General features: G+C 51.9%; 1 protein-coding gene across 3 annotated transcripts in view; it reads left to right on the top strand.

Annotated features, from left to right (window-relative positions):
* Positions 1–14,096, top strand: part of RNF214 (ring finger protein 214) — a 105,331-nt gene that overhangs the window by 36,529 nt on the left and 54,706 nt on the right. For all 3 annotated transcript variants that reach the window (XM_075328932.1, XM_075328933.1, XM_075328931.1), the window contains 4 exons: positions 1,992–2,088; positions 2,442–2,530; positions 6,181–6,271; positions 6,361–6,459. In XM_075328932.1, the coding sequence (XP_075185047.1) occupies positions 1,992–2,088; positions 2,442–2,530; positions 6,181–6,271; positions 6,361–6,459 (376 nt within the window). The remainder of the gene's footprint in view (positions 1–1,991; positions 2,089–2,441; positions 2,531–6,180; positions 6,272–6,360; positions 6,460–14,096) is intronic.

The following is a 14,096-nucleotide window of genomic DNA, read 5'->3' as shown; positions in this document are numbered from 1 at the left end:
CCGCTCGGACGCACTCTTTGTCCTTGTCGCTGGTCAGCGCAAAGGGTCGCAGGCTTCCAAATCCACCCTGGCTCGATGGATCAAGGAACCAATCCTTGAAGCCTACCGTTCTGCCGGGCTTCCGGTTCCTTCAGGGCTGAAGGCCCATTCTACCAGAGCCGTGGGTGCCTCCTGGGCATTACGACACCAGGCTACGGCTCAACAGGTGTGCCAGGCAGCTACCTGGTCGAGTCTGCACACTTTCACCAAACATTATCAGGTGCATACCTATGCTTTGGCGGACGCCAGCCTAGGTAGAAGAGTCCTACAGGCGGCGGTTGCCTCCTCGTAGGGAAGGGCTGTTTTTGCAGCTCTAACATGAGGTATTAATTTACCCACCCAGGGACTGCTTTTGGACGTCCCAATCGTCTGGGTCTCCCAATGGAGCGCCGAAGAAGAAGGGAATTTTGTTACTTACCGTAAATTCCTTTTCTTCTAGCTCCAATTGGGAGACCCAGCACCCGCCCTGTTTCCTTCGGGATTTTTGGTTTTTCGGGTACACATATTGTTCATGTTGAACGGTTTTCAGTTCTCCGATGTTCTTCGGATTGAATTTGTTTAAACCAGTTATTGGCTTTCCTCCTTCTTGCTTTGGCACTAAAACTGAGCAGCCCGTGATCCCACGGGGGGTGTATAGCCAGAAGGGGAGGGGCCTTACACTTTTTAGTGTAATGCTTTGTGTGGCCTCCGGAGGCAGTAGCTATACACCCAATCGTCTGGGTCTCCCAATTGGAGCTAGAAGAAAAGGAATTTACGGTAAGTAACAAAATTCCCTTCTTTACTGTGATAAATAAATGCATTTTATTTTTATATAGCACTAACATATTCCGTAGTGCTTTACATACATCAGGAACACTGTCCCCATTGGGGCTCACAATCTAAATTCCCTATCTGTATGTCTTTGGAGTGTGGGAGGAAACTGGAGAACCCGGAGGAAACCCACGCAAACATGGGGAGAACATACAAACTCCTTGCAGATGTTGTCATTGTTGGGATTCGAACCCAGGACCCCAGTGCTGCAAGACTGCAGTGCTAACCACTGAGCCACTACAAGACTGCAATGCTAACCACTGAGCCACTGTGCCACCTTGATGACAGCTGTATGCTCAGTTGGCTTCACTGATGCAGCTTAATCGGGTTTGTCACCTGGAATGACTTCCAACAGTCTTGAAGGAGTTTCCAGAGGTTGAGGGCACTTGTCAGCTTCTTGACTTTGCGTCCAACTCATCCCAAGTCATCTCCATTGGGGTGATGCCGTGTCATTTGGCGTAGCCTCCATCACTCTCCTTCTTGGTCACATCACCCTTACATTGCCTGGAGGTGTTTTGGGTCAGTGTCATCTGGCAACATAAATGATGGTCCCACTTTGCGGTGGTCACCAGACGTGTAGAAACCATCTGATCAACTTTTTTTCCTTCTCACAAAGACTTGGCATTTGGTACCAAAAATCAAAAATTTTATCTTATTAGACCACTGTACAGATTTCCACTGATCAGTCCTTTTATTGCTCAGGCCAAACAAGTCTGTTTTTGTTCCTTGCGATCCTCAGTGGCTTCTTTGACCATAAAATCATGGTTCTCAGTCTCCCCTGGATAATCGATCTTGAGATCTATCTGCTACATGATGTCTGTGTATCATTTACAAGGACTGTTATCTGAGAGGTCGACATTTTGCAAGTTCTGAGGCTCGTAATACGGATGAACTTATCCTCTGCAGCAGAGCTCATTTTTAGTTTTTCTTTACTTATGACAGCTAGTTTGATCATACGATTGATGGTTTTCATGACTGCACTGGAGGATACCTTCAAGGTTTTAGCAACCTAATGAAACTGCTGTGAGATTTTCAAGGGGGCATAAATCTGTAATCATGGTGAAAAGTGTAAGGCATTACATTGTCATTGAAAAGTCAGATTTCTGAATCCTCACATTTAATATTGGACTTGTGTTTCCCAGGAAAGAATGGGACACCGAACTGACTGAGCTGAAGAAAAAACACGGTGAAGTGAACGACAGAGCAATCAAGCAAATCGAGCACACGAGAAATGCTGAGGTATGGCCGGGGGTCAGATACATGTTTGGATTATTACCTTTTGTACCTTGCCATCCACTGCATTTCAGTGGACAAAATCATCTTTTCTTTAGTATTCTGCCAGCACTATAGGTGCAGGAACTTCCTTTGCCTCAATTTAAATCATGTATTGTGCCTGATAATTACCTGGAGAAAACTTGCAGAGATCAACATCAAGTCAACCCGCAGAAGTATCGTGCTGAAATCCCAGGGGAACTCCCTTGTAAAATATTCTTGTACCTTGGCCCTTGTAAAATCTTGTGTTCGTATAATGATGGGTAAATTCAGTAAAATGTATTTTCTATTACACTAATATGCATTCATTTCCACTGTAGGTGATGTCCCTAGAGAGTCGAAGAGACCTATTACTCATCTCATTAGATGAGGCTGAAAAGGAGGCGGAAGTCACTCTCTCTTACCTCCGGTATGGAAGGCCAATACGCAGAATACGGGGCAGGTCTTGCCTCGTTACCTAAAGTAGGACAGATGTCAGGATTGGATGGGATGTACAATATACATTATAGCTACAGCGTGCTAGTATAGAAGTGACGCCCTATAGGTCAACACTCTCTATAATGGAGGGCTAAGTAAATTACAAATTAAACATACATGTCCTAAAAATTCACTATCACACTCTGCTCTCACCCTGCGTGTGCACTGTCCGCCCGCTGCACCACATGAGAGAAAATATGGTTGTGTGACCCTAGCCTTACTTCACCCACTGCTCACCCCCTGCCCACTATGCCCACACGCTGCTCACCCCCTGCCCACCTGCTGCTCACACGCTGTTCACCCCCTGCTCACTATGCCCTTCCTCTGCTCACTATACCCACACGCTGCTCACCCCCTGCCCCCCTGCTGGTAACACACTGTTCACCCCTTGCTCACTATGCCCTTCCTCTGCTCACCCGCTGCCCACACGTTGCTCACCCACTGCTGACTATGCCCACACCCTGCTCATTCCCTTCCCACATGCTGCTTACTATGCCCACCCTCTGTTCACTTGCTGCTCACCCCCTGCTCACTATGCCCACACGCTGCTCACCACCTGCTGCTCACTATGCCCACACGCTGCTCACCACCTGCTGCTCACCCGCTGCTTACTAAGCCTACCCCCTGCTCACTATGCCCACACACTGCTCACCCCCTGCTCACTATGCCCACACACTGCTCACCCCCTGCTCACTATGCCCACACGCTGTTGACCCTCTGCTCACTATGCCCACACGCTGTTGACCCTCTGCTCACTATGCCCACACGCTGTTCACCCCCTGCTCACTATGCCCACACGCTGTTCACGCCCTGCTCACTATGCCCACACGCTGTTCACCCCCTGCTCACTATGCCCACACGCTGTTCACCCCCTGCTCACTATGCCCACACGCTGTTCACCCCTGCTCACTATGCCCACACGCTGTTCACCCCTGCTCACTATGCCCACACGCTGTTCACGCCCTGCTCACTATGCCCGCATGCTGTTCACCCCCTGCTCACTATGCCCGCACGCTGTTCATGCCCTGCTCACTATGCCCGCACGCTGCCCATCCTCTGCTCACTATTCTCACCCTCTGCCCATCCTCTGCTCACTATTCTCACCCTCTGCCCATTCTCTGCTCACTATTCTCACCCTCTGCCCATCCTCTGCTCACTATTCTCACCCTCTGCCCATCCTCTGCTCACTATTCTCACCCTCTGCCCATCCTCTGCTCACTATTCTCACCCTCTGCCCATCCTCTGCTCACTATTCTCACCCTCTGCCCATCCTCTGCTCACTATTCTCACCCTCTGCCCATCCTCTGCTCACTATTCTCACCCTCTGCCCATTCTCTGCTCACTATTCTCACCCTCTGCCCATCCTCTGCTCACTATTCTCACCCTCTGCCCATCCTCTGCTCACTATTCTCACCCTCTGCCCATCCTCTGCTCACTATTCTCACCCTCTGCCCATCCTCTGCTCACTATTCTCACCCGCTGCCCATCCTCTGCTCACTATTCTCACCCGCTGCCCATCCTCTGCTCACTATTCTCACCCTCTGCCCATCCTCTGCTCACTATTCTCACCCTCTGCCCATCCTCTGCTCACTATTCTCACCCTCTGCCCATCCTCTGCTCACTATTCTCACCCTCTGCCCATCCTCTGCTCACTATTCTCACCCTCTGCCCATCCTCTGCTCACTATTCTCACCCTCTAACCATCCTCTGCTCACTATTCTCACCCTCTGCCCATCCTCTGCTCACTATTCTCACCCTCTGCCCATCCTCTGCTCACTATTCTCACCCTCTGCCCATCCTCTGCTCACTATTCTCACCCTCTGCCCATCCTCTGCTCACTATTCTCACCCTCTAACCATCCTCTGCTCACTATTCTCACCCTCTAACCATCCTCTGCTCACTATTCTCACCCTCTAACCATCCTCTGCTCACTATTCTCACCCTCTAACCATCCTCTGCTCACTATTCTCACCCTCTGCCCATCCTCTGCTCACTATTCTCACCCTCTAACCATCCTCTGCTCACTATTCTCACCCTCTAACCATCCTCTGCTCACTATTCTCACCCTCTGCCCATCCTCTGCTCACTATTCTCACCCTCTAACCATCCTCTGCTCACTATTCTCACCCTCTAACCATCCTCTGTTCACTATTCTCACCCTCTGCCCATCCTCTGCTCACTATTCTCACCCTCTGCCCATCCTCTGCTCACTATTCTCACCCTCTGCCCATCCTCTGCTCACTATTCTCACCCTCTGCCCATCCTCTGCTCACTATTCTCACCCTCTGCCCATCCTCTGCTCACTATTCTCACCCTCTGCCCATCCTCTGCTCACTATTCTCACCCTCTGCCCATCCTCTGCTCACTATTCTCACCCTCTGCCCATCCTCTGCTCACTATTCTCACCCTCTGCCCATCCTCTGCTCACTATTCTCACCCTCTGCCCATCCTCTGCTCACTATTCTCACCCTCTGCCCATCCTCTGCTCTCTATTCTCACCCTCTGCCCATCCTCTGCTCACTATTCTCACCCTCTGCCCATCCTCTGCTCACGCGCTGCTCCACATAATCAGATCGATTTTCTCAGATGAGACAAGATCTGGTTGTGTGACCCCCGTCTTACTTCTTCCCAGTGTTAGGGCTTGTGCAGACTGCTGTAGTTTCGGTCCTAGTGAAATCTGATAAACCATAGGATTGCATTCGGACAATTGTTATTCAGTGCGCATGTCTAATTCTTCCTTTGGTCCAAGGAAAAAAAATTGCAACGTGCACAGCTTACCTCAATAAATTATATTGCTTGCTGCCTTTCAAGTCTATGAAAAGTGGGACCGCACCTGGAAGACATCTAAGGGGTACTTTGCATGTTGCGACATCGCTAGCATCGGCTAGCGATGCCGAGCGCGATAGTCCCCGCCCCGTCGCACATGCGATATCTTGTGATAGCTGCCGTAGCAAACATTATCGCTACGGCAGCTTCACACGCACTTACCTGCCCTGCGACGTCGCTCTGGCTGGCGAACCGCTTCCTTCCTAAGGGGGCGAGTCGTGCGGCATCACAGCGACGTCACACGGCAGGCGGCCAATAGAAGCGGAGGGGCGGAGATGAGCGTGACGTAAACATCCCGCCCACCCCCTTCCTTCCGCATAGCTGGTGGACGCAGGTAAGGAGATGTTCCTCGCTCCTGCGGCTTCATACACAGCGATGTGTGCTGCCGCAGGAACGAGGAACAACATCGTATCTCCTATTGGTGTGACATTATGAAAATGACCGATGCTACACAGATCACCGATTTACGACGCTGTTGCGATCGTTTATCGGCGCATCTAGGCTTTACACGCTGCAACGTCGTTACCGGCGCCGGATGTGCGTCACTTTTGATTTGACCGCAGTAGCGATATCGCAGCGTGCAAAGTACCCCTAAGTTCTTTATGATTTTAACAGACTGACCGAATAGAGAAAGTGGAGAATTTAATTTTATTTTATTCTTATTTATTTACTCTTATTTGTTTGGTTATCTTAGTCAGTCAATTTTCTGAGATGCAGAAAATACGGTCATAATTTGTGTATATAATGTTTCGTCAGGGTGGCGCCCCCTAACATGGAGTGGATTAAGCTGAAGCAGAGGTGGGAGGCCAGGCTCGCCGGGATCCAGCAGATGAAGGCAAATCTCCAGGTAGGCAATGCTATGAAGGAAATCATTCCCAGCCGCTTACATAACCAGAATTACAATCAGACGATTTTTAATTACTTCAATTCCTTTAGGAGCAATTTGAAAAGCAAATTAAACAGGTTCGGAACGGCACCAAGCTGAGCAGTTTACCATCCATAATGGCACCGGATCTGACTCCTCCGCCCTCTGATGTAAGTCGCCTCACTCCCCTCTGTCCCAGCTCGTCTGGAGATTGTTGGGTACATGTGGACACAATAAATTATTTTTTTATCTACTGTTTAGTTCGGTGTTTCCTTTCCCCTTCGATCAGCTGCTGAACTTTGTCTTTTTGCAGCCATTTGTTAGACTCTGTGCAGTTGGAAAGAACAGAAATGGATAACGTTGGCGTGTGTCCGATTTTTATTTATTTATTTTTTTTCGCGCCATCTTTTTATTACGCATCCTTACATACTTTTTTTTTAACTGTATATAGAAATGCTGGGAGTTGTAGTTTTACAACTGCTAAATGTTGGGAATGCACTATTAGGCCGAGGCCACACGGGGATATGTGCGAGCATGACACTCGGCACACGCTCGTAGCACTGCGGGAGCAAGTGTCATGCGACTGTGGTCTGATCGTGCAGTCAGACCACAGTTGCGGAGGGGAGGGTCGGCGCTGCGGAGCGGAGGGCCAGCATTGCGGATGAGGGGGAGGGATTTATCTCCCAATCTCCTCCGTTGCCAATCAGACCACAGTTGCGGAGGGGAGGGCCGACGCTGCGGTGGGGAGGGCCAGCATTGCGGAGGGGAGGGCCGGCATTGCAGAGGGGAGGGCCAGCATTGCGGTGGGGAGGGCCAGCATTGCGGAGGGGAGGGCCGGCATTGCGGAGGGGAGGGAGGGATTTATCTCCCTATCTCCTCCGTTGCAAGCTGATGCGAGAATCGCACTGCTTTCGCGTTACACCAGTGTAACGCAAGTGCAGTGCGATGTTTCTCTCGCCCCATAGACTTGCATGGGTGTGAATGGAACAGGATCGCATTGCACCTGCAGCATGCTGTGACTGTTTTCTTGGTCTGATTAGGGCTGAGAAAATAATCGTTCATGTGTGCTGCCCCATAGAGTAATATTGGTCCGAGTGGAATGCAATTATTTTTTTTTTTTCTTCGGTGCTCCATTGGGAGACCCAGACGATTGGGTGTATAGCACTGCCTCCGGAGGCCACACAAAGCATTACACTAAAAAGTGTAAGGCCCCTCCCCTTCTGGCTATACACCCCCAGTGGGATCACTGGCTCACCAGTTTTCTGCTTTGTGCGAAGGAGGTCAGACATCCACGCATAGCTCCACTGTTTAGTCAGCAGTAGCTGCTGGCTATATCGGATGGAAGAAAAGAGGGCCCATACTAGGGCCCCCAGCATGCTCCCTTCTCACCCCACTTGTGGTTTGTAAGGTTGAGGTACCCATTGCGGGTACGGAGGCGGGAGCCCACATGCTGTTTTCCTTCCCCATCCCCCTGAGGGGCTCTGAGGAAGTGGGATCTTACCGGCCTCCAAGCCCTGAGGCCGGGCTCCGTCCACAGACCCATTGAACCTGCTGGATAAGGAGCCGGGGTACCGTTCAGGGACAAGGCCCTGCAACATTCAGGTACTCTGTGTCCCCCTATGGACTGGCCGCGCACACTCCAGACTTGCTGGGTGTGCTAGTGCGCCGGGGACAGTAGCGCTGCGCGCTGGGGTTTGAGTCACTGCAGCTTGGCTGAGTGACTTTATGTGTTGGGAACTACCGCGCCGGCCGCTCCGGGAGCGGCGGCGCGGCTGGGACTTGTAGTGCGCCGGGGACTTAGCGCCGACCGTGCTTTTACGACGGCGGCGCTTATAAATCTAGTCCCCGGCTTTTGCGGCCTAGCTCCGCTTCGTTCCCGCCCCCTCCCTGTCAATCAGGGAAGGGGACAGGCGTTGTGCAATCGTCAGCGCCGAGGGCTGGAGCCTTATTTACATGCTCCAGCCCTCTCACTGGGCACAGTGGGACGCAGGTTTCCCGCTTTTTGTCTGAGCACACCCAGGGCCCGCCCCCCCTCCACAGAGACGCCGGCAGCCATTCCTGCATGCAGTCTGGCTGGGGAACGGACACAGGCTCTGGGAGACCCAGACAAGGGATTTCTGGCGACCACACACCCGCGTTAAGCGGGCGGTAAGCAGCACATTCGTGCTGGCCCCACTAGTGCCACAGTGTTATTTGGTGTACTTTTTCCTGTACCAGATATATCTATATATATTGCACTGTAAGGTCGCTTCTTGGCTGTATACCCCTATTGCTCTGAGGAGACGACAACATGTCATCTGCAAAACGCAAGGGTGCCAAGACACAGGCTGTGAACGCTGCTTGTGCTGCTTGTGGGGCTAATCTACCGGCAGGTTACAATGACCCCCATTGTGTGCAATGTTCGGTCCCTGTGCCACTTCGTCAGCCGGAGCCTATGGTGGTAGTGGCCCAGGCAGAGTCGCCGGTGAATCCTGTCCCGGTGACGGGGACAGAGTTTGCTGTTTTCGCTGACAGGATGTCTGTCACTATGACAAAAATCCTAGAGACCTTGCAGGCCAGGCCAGTTACTCAGTCCATGGACACTGCTGCGGCAATGTTCCCCGGTCCCCCTCAGTTGGAGTTAATCAGTGCTTCAAGGGGGTCCCAGGCATCTCAGCCTGACGGCTCTGATTCAGATGACAGTCCCAGGCAGCCTAAGCGTGCTCGCTGGGAGAGACCCCCCACGTCATCACGCGGATCAGGGTCTCAGCGAGAAGAGTCTCTACATGATGAGACAGAGGAGGGTGATCAGGAGTCTAATCCTGAAACCGCTCTCAATCTGGATACTCCTGATGGTGACGCCATGGTAAATGACCTTATAGCGGCCATCAATAGACTGTTGGATATTTCTCCCCCAGCCCCTTCTGCAGAGGAGGCAGCTGCACAGCAGGAGAAGTTCCATTTCAGGTATCCCAAGCCTAAACTGAGTATTTTTCTGGACCACGCTGACTTCAGAGAATCAGTCCAGAAACACCATGCCTACCCAGATAAGCGTTTCTCCAAACGTCTTAAGGATACACGTTATCCCTTTCCCCCTGACGTGGTCAAACGCTGGACCCAGTGTCCAAATGTGGATCCCCCAATCTCCAGGCTTGCAGCTAGATCCATAGTTGCAGTGGAAGATGGGGCTTCACTTAAAGATGCCAATGACAGACAGATGGACCTTTGGTTAAAGTCTGTCTATGAAGCTATTGGCGCGTCGTTTGCTCCAGCATTCGCGGCCGTGTGGGCACTCCAAGCTATTTCAGCTGGCCTGGCACAGGTGGACTCTATCATATGTCCAGCAGTGCCGCGAGTAGCGTCCCTAACCTCGCAAATGTCTGCGTTTGCGACTTACGCTATCAACGCTGTCCTGGACTCTACAAGCCGTACCTCAATTGCGTCTGCCAACTCTGTTGTCTTGCGCAGAGCCTTGTGGTTAAAGGAATGGAAAGCGGATTCTGCTTCCAAAAAATGTTTAACCAGCTTGCCGCTATCTGTAGATAGACTGTTTGGTGAACAATTGGCTGAAATCATTAAGCAATCCAAGGGTAAGGACTCCTCCTTACCCCAGCCCAGATCAAGCAAACCTCAACAGAGGAAGTGGCAGTCGAGGTTTCGGTCCTTTCGAGGCTCCAGCAAGACCCATTTCTCCTCGTCCAAAGGGACTCAGAAGGAGCAAAGGAGCTCAGATTCCTGGCGGGCTCAGTCACGCCCCAAGAAAGCAACCGGAGGAACCGCTTCCAAGGCGGCTGCCTCATGACTTTCGGCCTCAGCCCTCCGCATCCTCGGTCGGTGGCAGGCTCTCCCGCTTTTGCGACATTTGGCTGCCACAGGTCAAAGACCGGTGGGTAGCAGACATTTTGTCTCACGGGTACAGGATAGAATTCAGTTCTCGTCCTCCGCCTCGGTTCTTCAGAACCTCCCCACATCCCGACCGAGCAGATGCCCTTCTGCAGGCGGTGTGCTCACTAAAAGCAGAAGGAGTGGTGATCCCTGTTCCTCTGCAGGAACAAGGGCAAGGTTTTTACTCCAATCTCTTCGTGGTTCCAAAAAAGGACGGCTCGTTCCGTCCTGTTCTGGACCTAAAGCTGCTCAACAAGCATGTGAACGCCAGGCGGTTCCGGATGGAATCCCTCCGCTCTGTCATTGCCTCAATGTCTCAAGGAGATTTCCTTGCATCAATAGACATCAAAGATGCTTATCTCCACGTGCCGATTGCTACAGAGCACCAACGTTTCCTACGTTTCGTGATAGGAGACGACCATCTCCAGTTCGTAGCTCTGCCATTTGGTCTGGCGACAGCCCCACGGGTTTTCACCAAGGTCATGGCGGCAGTGGTAGCAGTCTTGCATTCTCAGGGTCATTCGGTGATCCCTTACTTAGACGATCTACTTGTCAAAGCACCCTCTCAAGAGGCATGCCAACACAGCCTGAATGTTGCGCTGGAAACTCTCCAGACTTTCGGGTGGATCATCAACTTTTCAAAGTCAAACCTGGCACCGACTCAATCACTAACGTATCTTGGCATGGAGTTTCATACTCTCTCAGCGATAGTGAAGCTTCCGCTGGACAAGCAGCGGTCTCTACGGACAGGGGTGCAGTCTCTCCTTCAGGGTCAGTCGCACCCCTTAAGGCGCCTCATGCACTTCCTAGGGAAGATGGTGGCAGTAATGGAGGCAGTCCCGTTCGCGCAGTTTCATCTGCGTCCACTTCAATGGGACATTCTCCGCCAGTGGGACGGGAAGACAACTTCCCTAGACAGGAAAGTCTCCCTTTCTCAGACGGCCAAGGATTCTCTGCTATGGTGGCTCCTTCCCACCTCATTAACGCAGGGAAGATCATTCCTGCCCCCATCCTGGGCAGTGGTCACGACAGACGCGAGTCTGTCAGGGTGGGGAGCAGTTTCTCTCCACCACAGGGCTCAAGGGACGTGGACTCAGCAGGAGTCCACCCTTCAGATCAATGTTCTGGAAATCAGGGCAGTGTATCTTGCCCTATTAGCCTTCCAGCAGTGGCTGGAAGGAAAGCAGATCCGAATTCAGTCGGACAACTCCACAGCGGTGGCATACATCAACCACCAAGGAGGGACACGCAGTCGGCAAGCCTTCCAGGAAGTCAGGCGAATTCTCATGTGGGTAGAGGAAAGAGCTTCCACCATATCAGCAGTTCACATCCCGGGCGTAGAAAACTGGGAAGCAGACTTCCTCAGTCGCCAGGGCATGGACGCAGGGGAATGGTCCCTTCACCCGGACGTGTTTCAGGAAATCTGCCGCCGCTGGGGGGTGCCGGACGTCGACCTAATGGCGTCTCGGCACAACAACAAGGTCCCGACCTTCATAGCGCGGTCTCGCGATCAAAGAGCTCTGGCGGCAGACGCCTTAGTGCAAGATTGGTCGCAATTCCGGCTCCCTTATGTGTTTCCACCTCTGGCACTCTTGCCCAGAGTGTTACGCAAGATCAGATCCGATTGCGGCCGCGTCATACTAGTCGCCCCAGACTGGCCGAGGAGGTCGTGGTACCCGGATCTGTGGCATCTCACGGTCGGCCAACCGTGGGCACTACCAGACCGTCCAGACTTACTGTCCCAAGGGCCGTTTTTCCATCGGAATTCTGCGGCCCTGAACCTGACTGTGTGGCCATTGAGTCCTGGATCCTAGCGTCTTCAGGATTATCCCAAGGGGTCGTTGCCACCATGAGACAGGCTAGGAAGTCCACTTCTGCTAAGATCTACCACAGAACGTGGAAGATTTTCTTATCCTGGTGCTCTGCACAAGGAGTATCTCCCTGGCCATTCGCGTTACCTGTCTTTCTTTCCTTCCTACAATCTGGGTTGGAAAAGGGCTTGTCGCTCGGCTCCCTTAAAGGGCAAGTCTCGGCACTATCCGTGTTTTTTCAGAAGCGTCTAGCACGACTTTCTCAGGTGCGCACGTTCCTGCAGGGGGTTTGTCATATCGTACCTCCGTACAGGCGGCCGTTAGATCCGTGGGATCTAAACAAGGTCCTTGTTACTCTCCAGAAGCCGCCCTTCGAGCCTCTGAGGGATGTGTCACTTTCTCGACTCTCACAGAAAGTGGCCTTTCTGGTAGCGGTCACGTCTCTTCGGAGAGTGTCTGAACTAGCAGCGCTGTCATCCAAAGCTCCTTTCCTGGTGTTCCACCAGGACAAGGTAGTGCTGCGTCCCATTCAGGAGTTTCTCCCTAAGGTGGTATCCTCTTTTCATCTTAATCAGGATATCTCCTTGCCTTCCTTTTATACGCATGCAGTTCATCGGTATGAAAAGGATTTACATTTGTTGGATCTGGTGAGAGCACTCAGAATCTACATTTCCCGCACGGCGCCCCTGCGCCGCTCGGATGCACTCTTTGTCCTTGTCGCTGGTAAGCGCAAAGGGTCGCAGGCTTCCAAAGCCACCCTGGCTCGATGGATCAAAGAACCAATTCTTGAAGCCTACCGTTCTGCTGGGCTTCCGGTTCCATCAGGGCTGAAGGCCCATTCTACCAGAGCCGTGGGTGCGTCCTGGGCATTACGACACCAGGCTACGGCTCAACAGGTGTGCCAGGCAGCTACCTGGTCGAGTCTGCACACTTTCACCAAACATTATCAGGTGCATACCTATGCTTCGGCGGACGCCAGCCTAGGTAGAAGAGTCCTGTAGGCGGCAGTTGCCTCCCCGTAGGGGAGGGCTGTCTTTGCAGCTCTAACATGAGGTATTTCTTTACCCACCCAGGGACAGCTTTTGGACGTCCCAATCGTCTGGGTCTCCCAATGGAGCGCCGAAGAAGAAGGGAATTTTGTTACTTACCGTAAATTCCTTTTCTTCTAGCTCCTATTGGGAGACCCAGCACCCGCCCTGTTGTCCTTCGGGATTTTTGGTTGTTTTTCGGGTACACATGTTGTTCATGTTGAATGGTTTTCAGTTCTCCGATGTTACTTCGGAGTGAATTTGTTTAAACCAGTTCTTGGCTTTCCTCCTTCTTGCTTTTGCACTAAAACTGGTGAGCCAGTGATCCCACTGGGGGTGTATAGCCAGAAGGGGAGGGGCCTTACACTTTTTAGTGTAATGCTTTGTGTGGCCTCCGGAGGCAGTGCTATACACCCAATCGTCTGGGTCTCCCAATAGGAGCTAGAAGAAAAGGAATTTACGGTAAGTAACAAAATTCCCTTCTTTTTATCACATTCCACTCCACCATTTTTTCACCGTGTGTCCTAAGCCTTAAAGCGAACCTGTTAGGTCCCATATGTCTTGTAACCTACAAGCAGGGTGATGTGTGGCCTAAAAACCCCTTCCTACTCATCCCTGAGTTTTAATATTGGGCAAAATAAATGTGTAAAAAAAGTGTTATAACTTACATGATCCCTATGTAGATGAGCAGAGGGTCTAGTCCCCAGGGCGTCGCTTCACCTCGTCTAGTTTGCCCTCTTTCTATGGTATCATGCCCCTCTGGGCGTGATACCATGGATTTACATGAGCAACGTCACCGTCTGCTCCTATGAATCATGTGCGTGCTCGCTTCTCATGTGCGCAGCCTTCTTAGCCGATTGATTGCTTGCCGGCTGTAGACGCATTCTGCGCTTTGTCGGAAGCGCAGGAGCCGCCAGACCATGCGCAGTGCAATTGTGAAGCCAACAAGCAAACACCCGGCTAAAAAGGCTGCACGAATGAGAAGCGCGCACACGCGTGATCTCCAGGAGCTGATGGTGATGTCGCTCATGTAAATCCATTGGGTGTGATATGACGGAAAGAGGGCAAACTAGACGGGGCGAAGCGACGCCCTGGGGACTAGTC

The sequence above is a fragment of the Anomaloglossus baeobatrachus genome, chromosome 11 (genome assembly GCF_048569485.1).
Source record: "Anomaloglossus baeobatrachus isolate aAnoBae1 chromosome 11, aAnoBae1.hap1, whole genome shotgun sequence".
Lineage (NCBI taxonomy): Eukaryota > Metazoa > Chordata > Amphibia > Anura > Aromobatidae > Anomaloglossus > Anomaloglossus baeobatrachus.
The sequence above is the reverse complement of the archived record's forward strand: the minus strand, read 5'-3'. Positions and strand labels throughout refer to the sequence as shown.